The 19,029-nt window shown below is 30.1% G+C and overlaps 1 protein-coding gene across 1 annotated transcript in view; it reads right to left on the minus strand.

Moving 5' to 3' along the window:
• Nucleotides 1-3,429: 3,429 nt before the first annotated feature.
• LOC123669711 overlaps nucleotides 3,430-19,029 on the minus strand; it is a 132,682-nt gene continuing 117,082 nt past the window's right edge. The window contains exons 8-9 of the mRNA XM_045603302.1: nucleotides 12,142-12,226; nucleotides 3,430-5,045 (exon numbers count right to left, since the gene is read on the minus strand). Coding sequence (XP_045459258.1) covers nucleotides 4,964-5,045; nucleotides 12,142-12,226 — 167 coding nt within the window. The 3' untranslated portion in view covers nucleotides 3,430-4,963. The remainder of the gene's footprint in view (nucleotides 5,046-12,141; nucleotides 12,227-19,029) is intronic.

The following is a 19,029-nucleotide window of genomic DNA, read 5'->3' on the forward strand; positions in this document are numbered from 1 at the left end:
CTATGTTTTTTCACATCTCTTGTCTGACATCATCTTTTTATACCTGTACGCTTATGCTTATACTTGTTTTAAAAGGCCATGCGTGTTTTAAAATTACCGTAATTACACGTAATTATCGTAATCACTTCATTTATTTATTCGTTTGTTACGTATTTTTTTTTATTTTCAGCATTCAAATAAATTAATACCAGTTGGAAATATTAAATATGTCTAATTTTGTGCGTAGCTACAACATTAGGAAAGCGAAAATTTTTTAGGAAAAAATCGACAATTAATCCACACTCAATTAATCACATTCTTATGGTTACTTTTGTTTAAATATGTTTACTGTATCGTAATGAGATTGAATCCAGTAAATTTTACTCCTTACTACTAGGAACGTAACAGAAGCATGTGTGAAAAACGACATGCTTGTCGTTTTGTTTACATTACATGATTATAATAAATTAAGAAAAAAAAATATTTTTTTTTTTTTTAAATAAAAAAAAAATATATATATATAAAAAATTAATAAAAAATTATACAATAAAAAATAATGAATAACAACGTATCAAATAAATAGAAATACTATATTTCAAGTGAGTATAATAGAAATAAACCTAGTAGAGGTAATTTCACACATTTCAGTATGGTACGCTTCGAACGTATCAAACGATCGCGTCAAACGGATTGTTTTGTTGGTTGCACGTGCACTGTATCCACACAAGTTTGTGTACCGACGAAACTACTAGCTATTGTATTTCACACGCTTTTCATTGCGAACTGGCGAATACAGTTGTACGTGTGCTTAAAGTTAAATAAAAAGAAAAAAAGGAAAGGAAACTAGACAAGGGAAAGAAAAAGCGATCTACAAGTATATACTGAAGGTGCTGTTTCCGGCTTGGTACGTGAGTTGAGAGACTTGAAAGCGCGTACAATGATCGACAAACAATATTCGCTACGAATAACAATACTCATCAAATAACTTGCATTACTTTACCATTACTATCCGTGCCATGAAAGCCAGTGAAGCCTAAATGAGCTTCCCTATAATAATAAATAAAACCATAAATGATATGCCTCTGAAGCATTGAACACTTAAAAATCCTGTAAAAAAAATGTTCTGTTGACGACAATCTTAAAAACGAGAAATGAACCAAATCAAATTGAATCGTGCTTTTATCGGAGAAAATCACTGACAGTAAAACTGTGTAGAATACGTCACAAATGGACAGAACTCAGAGCCCCATGTGTCTGCAATATAGCTTTTCTCGAGGCTTTGATTCACTTCCTTGCTTTAAAATTGCTTTATCAAAGAACGCGAATGATACAGCTCTTTTTATTATAGTTCTTTACCTTCGTAGACCGTTCTTCTTCTTTCTTTTAGTGTCTTGCTCTACAAAATATAGAAGATATGGGAAAAAATCAATGTAAATACCTAATATTAATCTTTGAGGCTAGTTTCTCCAAGTTTGAAAAAGTGAAATAAAAAATTAAACTTTTATTGTTAGTTTTACTGCAAATGTTTGTCTTTTGACGTACAATTAAAAGTCATAATGTTTATTGCTTACAACCTCTGTTATATTACTCTATGAAAAGACGTTTCTGCTGTTTATTACATTTTTGTAGTCCTAAGTTTATTAAATTTTGTATTGGTTTTTTTTTATACTTTCTTTCTGTTTAAATCAAAACTGATGGTTTATATTGAAATACCAAAATAGCATAACTATTTTTATGCACTAATTTCACATGTAGCTGTCCTACTTATTAGTAGTAGGCAGAGAAAACAGTGGTTTTCTCGGTCATTCTTAAGCTTTTAGTTTCTGATTCGCATTTCTGACGATTATTGGCCGAAAGTCATTCGAAAACTTCGAGATCCTATAAAAATAACGACATGATATTTGCATAAGTACCAATTCCTTCTAGTCTAGTTTCTTAACTTTTTGTTTTACTTGAGATCAACTAGTAGTAAATAAAGTACTTATATCTTTAATTTTTACTCAACTTATTCCAGGACAAGGTTCGTGAACAATTTTTTCGCCTTCTTGTTTGATTTGCTTTACTCAAGTGTTTTTTTTTTTTGACAAATGCTTGAGTAGTTGCTTGAATCGTTGTTTGAATAGAGCTGGATAAGTAGCTTTACAGATTGCTTCACTTGTCACTAAGTTATTAGATCGACTATACAGTTGCTCACTTAATACTCAAATACATATTTGATCAATTTATTAGCGACTAGTTGCTCGACTTTTTATCACTTAAACTACTCTGTTATTCAACAATTTGCTAGACTAATTACTCAATTAAATAAAAGCCTATTTGATTAGCTTGTTGCTTCACCATTTGCTCTACGAATTATTTAATTTGTTGCTAGACAAATTGATAAATTAGTTTTACGATTTATTGATAAATTAATCGTTAAACTGGAACATAGAGTGATTACTATTACTAACTATTAATTGATTGAATTTTCTACTTCTAAATAGACTAATTACTCAATTACTGTAGGGTTTACTTGAGTAATTAATTATTTAATTAGTTTATGTTCGTATACATTTTCATTAGGTTCTAGACCAAAAATATTTCAAAAAAGAGCTTTTACACTATCATCTTATCAAGGTTGGACTCTTATAAATATTTTTAAAAGATCACCACATCACGAAATGTTTATATTTATTTTATTGTGATGTCATATTAAATAAGACATGTTGTTTGTAGCACTATTTCTTTTATGTACCTCTCCAATTGTACCTAAATGACAAATTAAAGATAACTAAAGATATATAAATTGTACATCTATTGTCATCCATTTGGAAATATATTTTTTATTAGTATGGCTCGTCGATTTCTCTGTAAACCAGATTGTGAGTCGTCAAAAATTTTAGGAAAATTATCGTAATCTAACTAAAAATGGGCGTTGATGATTTTTATTTTTATTCAACGTTAATGAAATATATATATTTGTCAATTACAATTATATAATCAGCATTTATTTAAAAACAAAAACTAAACGTAGCAATATATATACTTAGTTAATAATTGTATGTATATATCTTACTGAAAGATGCTGCATATTCCGACATGTAAATTAAATGATATTTTGAAGTCGTGTAGCACAATTAACATTGTAGGTGCGCGCTAATAGATGTAGCACGAGTACATTACCACTCACACATTTCCCTTGATGTAAAACGATAATCAATACATTATTATTACTAATTAATTATTAAATATTTCAATTTAAATGTGTTAAAAATGTCCACTTATAAAATTATTTCATTTAGATAATTTGTCACATTTTTTTGTTGCAGGTTTTTGGATACGCGCTCACGCACGCTCGCCAGACCAGACACAAATACTCCAAGAGACTCGGACAGCCTCAATAAAATAACACCTTCAATTATTTTAATGCTAATATAGATTAGGATCACAAAATAAATAAAAAACAAAACGTAAAGAGAGTGCTTTTATTCATTACAGATTCTATACAGATTTTGCCAATTACAAAAACATTGGAAATTTCGAGAAAATAAAATTAACAATATACACCTATAAGCATAACCGATAATTGACATAACAGTTATAAAAGGCAGTGAAGTGCGCGAAAAAAAACTGTATTCAATACCATCAGCTCTTATTGAGTACCTAGAAATCTACTTCAAGGCTATGAAAATCACGATATTTAAGGAGCTTCAAACACAATAAATAGGTATTTTGATGTTAAAATATCAATAAGGGCAACGTGGTTCTTTCTATGACGTTGTGACAAACAAGCTTTGCAGCTCATTAAAAATTTACTGCTAAAATATTGACATTATCTTTGTTTCGTAAATAAACTTATAACTTATACACAGTAGCTACACGAAACAATGTATTTTTTTCTAGTTCATAAAATATCAATGATATTTTCCTGTTTAAAACCACCAAATAAAGTATACATATCCCTCTATTCAAACGATCCTACATCACGAAATTATGACGCTACCGTCAGTCAAACTTCAAAACAACGTCTATTTCGTGTCAGAAATCGAAAAACATGTGAAGTTGTAACGTTTGTTCGAGTGTACTACGTGTGTTTGAAACTTATCCCTGTAGCCTCTGTGTGTTTTACTGTCTTGCAATCACACTTTTAGGGAAACAGAGTTTTAAAGTAACCGTAAGTTGATTTTACAGAGCTTCAAGCGGCCATTTCAGCTTTTGAACGTTTTCATTTTATTTTTAGTTACAAATTTACTCCGACTAAACTTCTAGAGCCTTCAGAGCAGGTAGCTAATTTGGAAATAAATAAGATAACTTAAAACTAGCTGACAATGTACAGAATTCATTATATAAATTTATGCATCTTCTGTACACTCACAGAAATTACGAAATACTAAGGATATTTACACACTAGCAACTTTTTTACACTGTAATCTCTTTGGTCTCAGCTGTTATAAAAACATTTTGAAAACATAAAATTCAAAAACAAAACTTTTATAAAACTCGCCGCAATAACTTTTACACGCAAAAACAACAGAGCGTCGAATCACCCACCTCTTTTGTGTGAAACAAATTGTTTTGACGTCGCCCATTATTTACAACTCACTGACATCCAAATGTACACTTTTTTTTTAAAACACAGGCAAACAAATTTTAGACGTTCATTCGGGCACGAGTAAAACATTTTTACGGTTTCGTTTTCCCAGTAAGACATATTTGAAATGAAGATTTATGAAGGTAAACAATATCATGATTATTTCCATTTCGTTACTTGTAAATATTTCGACAGGTATTAGCCGATCTGACAGACGTTCTGTTCAAATTCAACGAAAATCACCAATTCTCGAATTTTGTAATAATGTATTTTTCAATTATAAACAAAATGAAACCACTCTCAAGGTATGTGCGTTTTGACGAATCAAATAAAAATTTTATTAAAAAATAAAAATAATTTTAAATATTAAATAAAGTGATCTTGCTAGTGTGTAACTCCCCACCAGTCGAGTTATTAGACCGCGTTGCCCGCGCTGTGAACTCCGTTCACGCTCAATGGAATTGTATTGAACTCATCCTCCAGGTCTTCTGTTTTCCTGTATAACAAAACAAACATACATTAATTTCTATGCTAATGTTAAAAATTAAATTTTTCTCTTAAATATATTTTTTAACCGATGAATTCTAAAATCTCTAAACGTCCCTAAGCTCTTTTTAAGAAATCGCTTTTTCAGTGATAAGATTACTCTTGTACATCTTTTGCCACAAAATTGTTTTGTTTAAATCAATAAGATTTACAAGAAACCTTATTATTATTACATTAGACTATAACAGTTCCAACACACAGACAACCAACTTTTTTAACACTTAATAAACCCAATGAGACTAGCGCCACCGAGACCATCCACTAAATACTTATATTTGTACTCAATTCCGTTACAATCGAATAGTAAACAAATATTTTTTCAATTTTAATAATTTACATGATCAAATATATGTATGCCTATGGATCATTAGCTTAAAATTAAACGATATGCAAATAATATTATTTCAAATACAAAAACATGTATCTACATAATGTATATTTACGCAAATATGATCGCAAAATTTTTAATAACTAAATAGCCACCGGGCGATCTTCGTTTGAGCGCACTAAGGATTAAATAATAAGATTCATTAAATTATAATTCGTGGTAATGGAGTTGTCCTTTGATCCTAATCTGCTCTCCGAATCTTTTCCGAGCCACGTAATTAACTAAGCCGTTTTATTTCGTTTGATAAAAGAATTAAAGATGTTTATATAAATATACAAACATGCCCTTAAACCGGGTTCCTATGTATGTCGTATAAAACATAACAAGACATTAATGAGAAATTTTTTATTAAGTATTTGGGTACATTTATATTTAATATTGATTATCTTTCTATTTGATTAACGTTGTATTTGTATATTGAAATAAAATTAAAAGATAAAATCTGTCTTAGTACTAGACAAACAGACAAGCCCTGTAAAATATAAAAGTATTAATTCATTAAAAATCATGTCAATGTAGTTAAAATATTGTTATAAAATCAGCATATCTCTTGAGGAATTTTGAGACATGTAATGTATAAAGAAAAGTTACGCTATGACATTGTACCAGTTAACAAAGCCTTTCATAATGTAAAGTTAACATTCATAAAGTAAACAGGTTCTTTCTTAAGTATACATATTTAAAACAACTATTTGGGATATTTCAAATTACCTATAACTTCAGTAATTTTATTTATTCACAAAGAAAATGTCGATTTGCAAATTATCATTTCATTGACCTAGAATAGAAAAAAATAAGTTTATAAATTACGTTTAATAAATTCAAAATATCTAAATGTTTTATTTCATAACAAGTTGCTAGAAAGAATTGACAACTTTTACAGGTCACTGCACAAACATTTATAGATAAAATTCAGTGGTTTTCTTAGACATTTTTTTATTTGTTTACGTCATAATCCTCAAGTTAATTGAAGCGACGTCTGGCAAGCCTTCTCAAAGGGATCGTGGGCAATAAAAATAATTTCACGATAAAGGACAAAAGGTTAAGAAAACTTCATTTTTCGTAAAGAGAAGATTGCTTTTCGTTGTAAAGGAAAAAATATATATTTATTTTTATATTACCACAATAGGTCTCAGTGGTTAAACATTGTAACACACTTTAAAAGTTTCAAAATAATAGGAACTTAATATGACTTTTTATTGTGTTTTGGTTCGTTTCTATATCGTCAATAATATTTATACTGATTACTAGCTGACCCCGCAAACGTTGTTTTGCCATATATGTTATTAATTTTCTCATTCCCCCCCCCCCTCCCCGTTAAAACTTAGGGGGATGAAAAATAGATGTTGTTCGATTCTCAGGTCTACCCAATATGCACACGAAATTTCATGAGAATCGATCAAGGCGTTTCGGAGGAGTATAACTACAAACACACCGACACGAGAATTGTATATATTAGATTATATATTATGACTGATACACCAAGCGTTGAAGCGTTGCAAGTGCTGATCCTATCCCCGATTCCCCCAGGAGCTCTGGTTACCTTACTCACCACAGGAACACGACATTGCTTGAAAGCAATATTATTTAGTCGTGATCTTCTGTAATGTCGAGGTACTTCCCCAGGCTGCTCCAGAGTTTGAACAGGATATTTCCTGCAGCCCTACCTCAGTTAAGATGTTAAAAAAATATGGAGTAACTCTTTTAATTAATCGTTTGTAATATAAACGTAATGGACGATGTTTTATTAAAAGACACAGGTAATGTAGAACCCGTGAATGTTCTACTAAAATATCTATTAATAAAAAAATAATTAACTTAAAATTAAACAACAAAAATTATATAATAAATTTCTACGATCATTCCGTCTGTCCGTCGACTGCTATAATATTGAAACTGCAGTAGGTACTTGTACGCACAAGTAATAAAAACAGAATAAAGTTAAAAAATAAAAGGAGTCCTCGAATAAAATGTCGTACTAAAAAACGCAATACACATGCATATTAAATATTAAAATTGGAGCAGTTTTACGTTCATGTATGCCTGACCTTTTCCACCTAACTACATTAAAGTAAAAATTTACTATACAAATATTTTTAACATAAAAAAGCTACTTCCATTAATTATAAATTATTTTTAGCGCTTTATAATAAATAAACTCTAACGCTATAGAATTTATTATTTACGAATTTACTTTAAAACAATTACAAGTTTTTATTTTTAATTTATTTTTGTATTATTTATTATTTAAAAAATTCAGACATTTTATTCTAAGCTCCTGCGTAAGAAATTATTATTATTACCAGTGTATCTTTATTGGTTATAAAGTAAAAAGCGTAAAACGTATAATATTTAAGTTAATGTTTTATGACTACATAAGTATTTCAACTTGAAACTAATTCAATCAGGCATAATGTATAGAACTCTTTTCAGAACTCGATTTGAAAAACGAATGAGTTTAATTTATATCGTCAGTGAAATTAAATTTCAGCATCAATTCACTTAGCTTATTGCAACTAAATAGTAAATGAAAATTTATAAATATCTCTGAAAGAATTAAAAAGCGGAGGTAAAAAGTGTATTTAAATGCACTCTATCACATTATGCGCTTGTAATTTTAAAATATAACTTTAAATATATGAAACGAATATTTAACGGTAACGGTGAAATTATTAATTTTCTTATTTTCATATATCTAACTAGCTGACCCGGCGAACTTCGTATCGCCTAACACAAACTTTATCGTATGGTATTAATGTTCAAATTGACTTTTAAGTATTATCACAAATCTTTTGTATGGGAGTATAGAAAAGTGTTGTTTTTAGACTTTTTCAGGAAATTTAATTTTTTTTTTTTTTTTAGAATTTTTCTCTCCGTAAGAACCATCCTCGTACTTCAAGGAACATTTTAAAAAAAGAATTAGCGAAATCGGTCCAACGGTTCTCGAGTTTTGCGCTTAGCAACACATTTTGCGATTCATTTTTATATATATCTAATAGGTTTAATTCTAAATCTATTAGAATCGTGTGGCATGTTGTGTCATTTTGTTAATATTTTCTTTACAGACAGGGTTGTCTCTAAGAAATTATTATTAGTGGTACGACCTTTATACTTTGTTTAGTTTGAACATTGTAATTTTCTTTGATGTAAGTTTCAAGTGTGCAATAAAGTGTTAAATAAATGTAATTCAATAATTGTAATGTTATAAAAAACACTTACAGTGACAAGATCTTTCAAGCTCTGAACAGTAACTTGACACTAAAATAGGTAACATGTTTCTTCCTTTTCCTCCTATTAAAATTAAACGAACTTAAAATATAAAAACACGTATAGCAATAACTCATAAATGTATTTACGTAAGGTAAAGTAACGTACATAAGTACGTAGCATGGGCTTTTAAAGATAACATAATTATGACTAAATATTTTCTTATTACTTAATGTAATACATTGTAACGTTTAATTATTTGTCAATTCTTTTCACCAGAGTATATATATTAAATTTTCGGTAACTTCAGCTTAATTATAAATTTAATTTTATAGTACTAAGCATTTTCAATTTCTTATCTCAATGTACTTATTCCAGTGGATTGTAAAATGTGTAATCTAATTTGTAGATTTTTACACAAAAAAAAAATTATTCATGGGCAGTTTTATGTTTTAAAATCCATGTTCCATACCTCTAAGTGACACCAATAAAATATACTTTAAAGATATCTATTTCTATTAATGTTTAAAAAATATTACACCGAAGAAAAGTATCAGCATTACTCTAATATAAAAAAAACGATCGACTTCCGCCTCACGAAGCCAAACAAGCGTGACACGAATCAATGCTAATGGCTAGACATCCTGCCATCACGTGATTTACAGAATAGTTATATCTAGAACTATATTAAATGTTTTTCTTGCTGCTTTCTTTGTTAGATACATGTATGTATTCAGATTTTGTTTCGATTTGGACACATATATTTAAGAAGTATAGTTTAGAACTCTCATTCGGATATTAGTTATAACTTATAACAAATTATTAAATTAGTTTTTGCAATTTACGAAATTTAAAATAATAATAATAATAAATATCTCTACTTCATACATTTGACAATTGTAGAACAACGTCTGAGTTCATAATATAATATTATTGCGTATTGAGTTGATACAAATAGTACAACATATTAATAAATATACACTGAATTAAATAACTCTTATAAGTCCAAATGAAAGACAGTATAACCTCTTCATCATATGTACGAAAAGTTCGACATAAATCTGTCACGCTGCTGTACTTCTGATTGACGGATAATTAATACTAAAATATCACGATCATTATCCTGGATTTTTGGTATTTATGGATATCAGGATTAGGAATTAACAGATTTACGTGCTCTCGAAAGTACGTTGAAAAGACACGCCAGGGCTATATCAAAAACAAACATTGCTATAAAAAAGCGAGTATTCTTTTCGAAATGGGATCGAACCTTAACTTATCACAATATAAATTGTAATTTTAATAATAAAATAATAGTAGTATAAATTTTTAATATTATATAATAGTAATATAAGTTATAGTTTTGCGTAAATAATTTTTGTTATGTAACTTAGTTTTAAATAAATGTACATAAAAATACAATAGACGAACTAAAGAGATTACGGACACATTATTATCTCTACTGGTAATTACTTACAGATAGAATAATGTGTGTAGTCTTTCATAACCCAACAAACATTTTTGTCATATAATCAAACAATTATATGACTTTGAGTCTTATTAAAGTTATATTACAGTATTTTTTTAACTCTACGTCATGTTATGGTGCATTATGTGTCCAAATAGACGTATAGATTTTTTGTCGTATAACATTGTCGTATAGACGTTATTTCGACATTTCTTTACAATCGTCATATAATAGCGTCTATGAAGACATCTATAAAACTTACATATACAACTTTTCGTCGTGTAAACGTTTTCGTAGTGTAAACGTCATAATACTATTAATTTTGTCATATAATTACCTTTTAAACATCTGCTAAACGAATAGTAATTGTTTACACGTAGTACTTGTAACCATTATATATAAGTCGAATAAGTGTACTAGTGTAACTTGTATACATCATCAACAGTATTACAAAAATGATAATGACCACGGCCATTTCAAATGTGCGCATATCATTTCGATGAAGTCCATCTTCGATAAAAACTTATCAACATCCACATAAATATGGATCATAATTGTGGGGTATATCTAAAAAAAAAGTATTATTCAGACTTAACTAAGTTATATGTCTCGTAAATTCTTCTGTTCTGAAAATATAAATTATTTGAAATAAGTTAGCTAGGCGTTTATTATTTTATTATTGATCCCTAAATCAACTGTCATGGCGTACACATTTACAATATGTACGCAGTATATACGTCGGGAAGTTATATAGTTGTCATATAACGCAGTCACTTAATAAATTATTAATAAAAATATACGAAAACATTAAAATTTTAAAAGCGCATGAAAAATTTGTTACAAAGTTACCTCACATTAATCAGTAAATTTGATTGCACAATGGTTTGTAACTGATGAAATGGTTTTATCACCTCAACAAAGTAAAAAATACAATATTTTAACTCAGCTGTCAAAAAAACTGCCATATTCAATTAGTGTGTGTTATGTTTATAATCTGTTACAATTTTTCATTCGTTCAATATAAAAGTATCATCTTTAAATGACAATAATACAACGAATACGTTAGATAAACGTCATATTGTGTGCCATTACTCGACACGAAGTCGAATACACGCCGCGACAGCTATCATTACATGACATGTAGTCAAATCGCCAACGTGTATATGACTCCTATGCGACTATATAGGTATTTATATGACTGTTACACGAAACTCTTAGCGCCTTAAGTTGAATAAAATGGGCCCTAATGCCGTCGAGTAAACGTTCTAATGTCGTTTATACGATTATACTAAATAACATTAAGTTGTCACCAAAACGTCTACTCAACGTCGTAAATGTTTGTTGGGAATATACAATTCAAATTGTGAAAAATTGCTTGGTTTTCATTTTACAATTTAACGCTTACAATTCAATCTTTTGACCTCTAGAAATTGGTGAGGGAAAATCTTAAGACATCAATCTATCTGGCGACAGAAGGCCTGTCTCATTTTTCACTCTAACAATTGGAATAACGATTAAACGAAAAAAAAAAATCTTAAAAATCTCTGGTAGGTATAATTTGTCTGAAGGATAACGCTCCTCATTTTTCATTATCTGTTAAAATTAATTTTTAACTCATTTTTCTGAGATGGTTATCATTTACAAATGGTTAAATTAAGTGTCTAAACCGTGTTTACGAAAAAATAGTGATTATATTGCTAAAAAAGTATTTTAAATCACGATTTATTTATTTTTATTTCATCGCGTTTTTAATGCACATTATTTCAGTGCTTTATATGCCAAGTTAGTAAACGATAATTTATCTAACACTAACATTCTGAAGAAGTAAACTTTGTGAATTTGTAGGGATTCGTATCTGGAGCTACTGAATTGATTATAAAAATTCCTTTACCAGACATTGAGATGCATAATTTGCGAAATACGGAATAATAAATATTAACTTGATAAAGTGTATTATATTATTTATATTATATGTATACTCACCGTTTTCTGTATTTATATATAATGAGCACAATGAACGCGTTGCCTATGAACAGCGCCGCTATTAGCAGCGACGGGATGACTATGTCTGAAACAAATAAAGACTCATTTAAACAACTAAATACTATTAAAAACAAAACTAAATGTAAAAAGACTTTTGACTCTGAGGGACTTAACACGATTTCCAATTAGATTACGCTATGGTGACTGAGTCATCCGTGACCATGGCGTCTGTAACGTCGCCGAAATATCGGGTGTATCAAAATGACAGCAGTCGATTTATATATACAAAAAATTCCCGTAGGATAAAAAAAGTGTTCATAGTGACCGTAAAAGTTTAAAGAACTTATACTGAATATAGATTTACCGTAAAATAAAAGTTAATAAATAAAGTTAGATGTCGAACTAGATCAACATTTATACATTTTCAGCTAAAAGTGCTACAAAATCTTAAATATTATTTATATGGACACACGTAAAACCCTTTTGGGCTTAAGGTTTAGGGCGTAAGGTTGAAATTTGACTACATATTTGGAACTATCTTTGATTTAATGTTTAGAATTATTTGATATGAAATACAACCTCATTTCACATCACTTATTCTCTATTTACAAATCAGAAGCGGAAATTTCAATGTTAAGGAAATATAGAACAAATATGTATCTGTTGTTCCCTTTAGCTGTTTAAATATCTGAAATGTCGGTTAATGTTTCGGTAAAACAAGCCGCGGAAAGCACGTGGAGGAGTACTACGACGGTAATGATACAGCTCTTTGACTTATGTTAAATTTTTGAATATCATATCAAAAATTGACCGCTCCAGCGGGGATCGAACCCGCGTCTCCGACTGACCGTGTCGGCGGTCTAGCCAATTAAGCTATGGAACGATGTACCCGCTAGATCGAAATTTTTGATATGATGATTTTTATATTCGGTTTAAGCGAACTAATTATGTTAAATTGTCATGATGTGTGTACGTTGTCTTTAAACAGAAATTCTACGATATATGCACGTAAATAAGTAACAAATTGAAGCAGTCATCATTTGACTGCTTCAATTTGTTACTGAGAGTGACTGCTCCGTTAGCAATCGCAGTCCCTCTTGACATAACATATTTGTATTGAATATACAGATATTAATGTCACATTTCTTCATGAGTGACTGTGTATACGGTATAATTATATACTGGTACCTTTTATACCTGGTACCTGGTATATTTTTCTGGGTATCATTTTTTGTGTTTTCTGAACTCCGACACAAGATTTGATTAGTATATTTCATTAGTATTTATGGTAGTTATTGAGTACGACGGGTTTATATCTATACTGTATTATAAAGCCGGGAAACGTTTTTTCGTTTGTTTGTTTACGTGTTTGTTTGTTTAAATTTAAAAGACCACACTAAATGATACTGTTTTCAAGCAGTATTGTGTTCCTGTTGGTGAGTAAGGTGACCAGAGCTCCTGATTAGGGATAGGGTCAGCAACGCACTTGCGATGTTTCTGGTGTTGCAGGCATCTATAAGCTACGATAATCGTTTACCATCAGGTGAGCACAACGCTTGTTTGCCGACCTAATTACATGAAAAAAAAACTAATCACATTAATCTAAGAAACTGCAGGTTCGAATTGAAAAATTCGTTTTTCTTAAATATTTAATTTATCGAAGTAGGCTCTAAGCTTTTATATCCTCAAATTAACGCGTGTCAAACCGTCGGGCATCGCTAGTTTATTTATAACGTCTCAACATTCGGAAGCACGCATTCATTCTTACAGAGGCTTTAATAACGGGATTAACAGCTAAAATATGTATTTAAGGTTCAATATTTCCTATCAAACATTTACAACGTTTCTCCAGAATATTCTACTCGAGTGAACAACAAACGGTTTTAACTTTATACCTACGTTGAATTTGTAACGGAGGAGGAATTTGAAAAACAATTACGAAGTTAGCTATGATTCAGGAATTAGGGTGCTCGCTCAAGTTAGAATATTATTGAGCAGGTAATATAAATGTATTATACCGCGATTTCTACTGTATTTTAATTTACAATGTCACAGCTATATTTAATAGTTGTGATACCTATTGAATTTAATTTATAAGTAGGTTTACAAAAAAATCATCGTATACGAAAAGAAAACACTGAACTACTATCGATTGAATTTATTTGGGTTACTAGTTTGTCCTCGCCTGCAAGAATTTGAGGTATAATTACATACTATACTATACATACTCTAAAATATCTGTAGTTTATGAAAGTTTCTAATGGAATATTTATTATACACGGTGCACTGAATACATTTTACACTAAATTGTAAAGCTGTTTTTCCATTTTCAGTGGTTATTTGTCGCAGTCGGGTTTACTGTTTTTGTTTAATAATTAATTTTTATTACAGACTTTGCTTAGTTTGCCATTAAAAAATATGCTCATTTTTTAATGGCAAATCCGGATAATCCGCCTTTCCAGAACCTAATTATGTTTCTGTTCTAAGTATAACAATGCGGGGAGTTCAGATGTTCACTGAGTTAAGTTTCCCGTAGACGTTAGAGCTCTTCACTCACACATACAGATGTGATTCGTGATCGAATCCCAATCAAGATATTTGAATTTTTTTAAATTATAATTATATTTTTTTGTTTTTTTTTTTGTATGGCTTTAAATTACAAGTCACAGTAAAACATAATAAAATATGTATATTGTGTGGATGAAAGTGTCGCAGTTTTTGTATCAATGGCTTTAAAAAAGAAGAAAGTAAATTAAATTCAATTTAGTTTCTTAATTCATAAAAAATTAATAAACTGTTTACTTAGTATTTTTACTAAATTGTTTCCTTAATATTTTTTATATACTATTTTTTTAATCGTTGACAAATAAGGCTAAGACATTAATATGTTATACAGAAACAAAAATGTATTAGAATATGACGATTACAATACCCAAACATATGAACGTGTTAAAATAACAGCACACTTTTGATACGTTCTATCAGTTAGGTCATTTTGACATTGCTGTGAATGACTTCGATAGCTACGTCAAAATAAAAGATAACGACAAGCTGTTACTAACCAATTTGGTTAATGGTTTTTCTTTTACTTATAATATTGTGTAGGAGATTATGAAAGAATGAAAAATTAAGAAATTGTGCAGAAAATCTCAGAAATCGAAACGACTCTTTCAAATACAAGATTGAAACTTCCCAAGATAGTACGTCTATTGGATCAATTAGTTTTTATACTCGTACAAAAACAGCTTGCCAGATAGACGTTGTGCGATTTTAAGCGCATTTTTTTTTAATTTTTATACCTATAACCTCAGACTTACTTTTTGTAATAAATAATAGCGCAGTGACGGTGTAGTGTAGACTATGTCTGAAAGTTACCGGAATTCCGGATACGAGAAAATCGTTTGAAACTTCCCCAACTTGCACAATTCCCGATGACGCTATTAAGGATTCCAACTCGTTTCCGCTTCTCAGCAATTTGCATAAATACTGTTCCGCGGAGATTCAACTATCGTTTAATGAACTCTTGATACGCTTTACTGGATATTTTTACAAATGTGGAGTTTCATATTCCTATGTAAATATGATATTTGGATTTCTGAGTATAAAATTCCTAAAAAAAATTATAGAATGTTTCAATTAGAAATAAATAAATTCCAGCTAATAAGCTACTCATAATTTCACTCTTAAAATGGAAATAAAAACTACTTATTCCCTAACACCTACTTCGTCAAATTAGACGAAACTTGTCACAAAAAAACATTACCATACATCTTTAAATATAACCTTATTTGTACCGCAAACATAAGCGAAATATGATCATCATCATCATTCATCATTGGCCTTAGTCCGTCTATTGCAGATGATTTAGACAGTGTCAGACAGACACTGTGTCGCCTAGGACACTCTTTAGGAAAACGCAGAGTTGCCTAAGCTCTGCGCCACCCTCTCAAACTCACTGGCTAGGCCCACAGGAACGAAAAGTCGATACGTGTGGAGCCAGTTCGGCTGCAGAAGTCTATCGCATTTTAGAGCTATGCCACGAATGCTTGACGGAGACCCCATTCCGGGTTTCAAATGAAGTTTTCCTTCTCCAGGACCCTGATGATTTTGAGCCTTTTACGACCCCAACGGGGAAAAAGGGGGTGGTGCTTTCTACTCAGTCGACATCACAACGCATCAAATATGATATAGAAGAATATCCATAATAATAATCCATGAATAAAATATTGAAAACGATTTGAATGTCATAAAAGGACAACCGAAAAATTTCGTAAAAAGTTAAAAAGCCTCTTGAGAAACTTTATGTTTTATTTTAAGAAAAGGGAATTAGGTACGTAGCGATAAAATGTCACATTGTAAATAATGTGTTTTAGTAAAATAAAACCACTACTAGAGTAAACAAGTCACATTTTTTCGTTTTAAAACGCCTTAAGATACTTGGTGAATATTGAAAATATTAAACTAAATTTCATAAATTTAGTATGGCATGTGTTTATGTTACAAACATAACACACATTATACATGTTTCAAAATATACATGTATACCATTTGTACTAGACGATACTGTCTCTAACAAGAAATGAAAGGTATTTAATAGATATAATGCCATACTTAGCTCTAATATAAAATAATTCTAAATAAAAAATACGTATAGTCACGGCACTTAAAATAAAACTGTACTTTATATATTAAATGTCATGAAAAATCACTATGTAAGCCAAATATCAGTATTTAGTTTTAGTTATCAAAATCAACCTTGAGCGTTCTTTGACAATTTCTCGCTATTTCCTTGATAAAGTTGTGTGTGACTTTATGTAAATGACGCTAATGAAGACTATGACCAATTCAGTTAAAATATACTCTTATAATACCTTTTATACTAAATCATAATCTTATAATAAAAACTTAAATATTATTCAATTCCGTAATTAAAATTCATAATAAATATTTAAATCTACATATTCCAACTGCATAACGTTTCAATATTTTGATTATTGCTTAATCTTGAAATATTCGTAAAGAAACTTTTAATATACATCACAATTACTTTCAATCCTGAAGTTCAATGAACTAACAACTTTGTACTCTGTGACCTTATAATGTGACTCATTAACAAGATTTGCTATCAAATAACTAACCCAATTTCTAATGTAAATATTATTACGTCAATACAATATTATGTTTACAAATAAATAAGTATTTAACTAAACAGACTATAAAAACCTGGCAACCTTATATTTCTACCACAATTACATTGTTTTTTTTTTTTTTTTTTTTTTTTTTTTTTTTTTTTTAATTTTGGACGAAATTCCTTTTCGCGCGGTACACGTACTGAGCGGAATGGGAGCGAGATCGAAAAAAGCATAACAAGACCTTTTCTCGACACTTCTTGCTAAAGGTAGCATGTATAATTTTTTCCTTTTTGCATATCTGGGGGCACGGTAGTGCCCCCGCCAAGACGAGCCAAAAAAAAAAAAAAAAAAAAACGAAAAGCACTACCTATCTTTTCTCGAAGTGCTTCGTCGTTTTTTTGAACCATCATAACTTGGGTTTGGATTACACCAGATAAATAAAATTCTCAGGATATGGTGTCAATAGTAGACTTATTAAACAAATAAAGTTTCAATTGCATAGCTCTTATACTTTAGATTTTATTGATATCTAAAAAACCCCGATTTCGTCACTCACTGATGATCATCAAAATTCATAGAGTACTTCCTGAAGTCCCAGAAAGCTGAAATTTGGTATGTTAGCTAGTATTAGTACACAAACAACAAAAAAATTATAAAACTTGGAACTTTTACCCCCCAACCCCTTAAACTAGGGGGTGGAAGTTTGTATGAGACTTCCGCAAATTTTGATGCTAGAGGTCTGAAAAATGATATAGAAACTACTTGTTACTGCTTGTTATAAATAATAATAAAAAATACATTAAAAAAATCGGTTATTAGTTTAAAATGTACAATGTCGAAAATTTACATTTTGTAATTTTGGTATTTAAGTTTTGGCGGAGGTCACCGTTTGCATATTAGTTCAACATAAAATCAAAAACAGCTTGCTTAAACCAAATATGGTGAGTTTGGATGATATTTATGGTATAAAATGTGTCGGAGGTAAAATGCAACTATAATATTGTCATAAGCAACTTACAAAAAGAAGTGAAATCCCACCAAAAACATTTTCATGTAAAATGTTGCCAAGACGAGATCATATGGCTCGCACTGTCAAAAAGTGATCAGATCTCATGTAGATCCAAGCTTCTAACTCTACACGCCCTAACTCTACAAACCCTAACTTCACAAACTCTACAACTTAGTCAAAATATGAGGCTTGGCCGTTTTTCGCTACCGTCACGTGGGCTTAAGGTGAAAAATTTATTCACTGTTTATTACTTTTCTGTTATACAATAGTTCTATTAAAGAAAAAATAAAAAGAAGAATAATAATCAGTGAATAAATTTTTCACCTTACGCCCACGTAACGGTAGCGAAACGGCCAAGCCACATATTTTGACTAAGGTGTAGAGTTTGTGAAGTTAGGGTTTGTAGAGTTAGGGCGTGTAGAGTTAGAAGCTTGGATCTACATGAGATCTGATCACTTTTTGACAGTGCGAGCCATATGATCTCGTCTTGGCAACATTTTACATGAAAATGTTTTTGGTGGGATATCCTTTACTCTTAACATTAAATCATCATATAGAAAAAAAAATATTTTATTCAAAATTTTTCAATTAACTCTGTTAACTTGATATTTTAGAATATAAATTAGGACTGTATAGCAAACGTCGATCAAAAAGCGAAAGGAAGCGACCGGGGGTCCATAGATCCCTTACGACGTTTTTTCAACGCCACTTTTAAATGCGTTGTTTGCAGAAGTACTACTGCTAGAC

The sequence above is a fragment of the Melitaea cinxia genome, chromosome 3 (genome assembly GCF_905220565.1).
Source record: "Melitaea cinxia chromosome 3, ilMelCinx1.1, whole genome shotgun sequence".
Taxonomy (NCBI): domain Eukaryota; kingdom Metazoa; phylum Arthropoda; class Insecta; order Lepidoptera; family Nymphalidae; genus Melitaea; species Melitaea cinxia.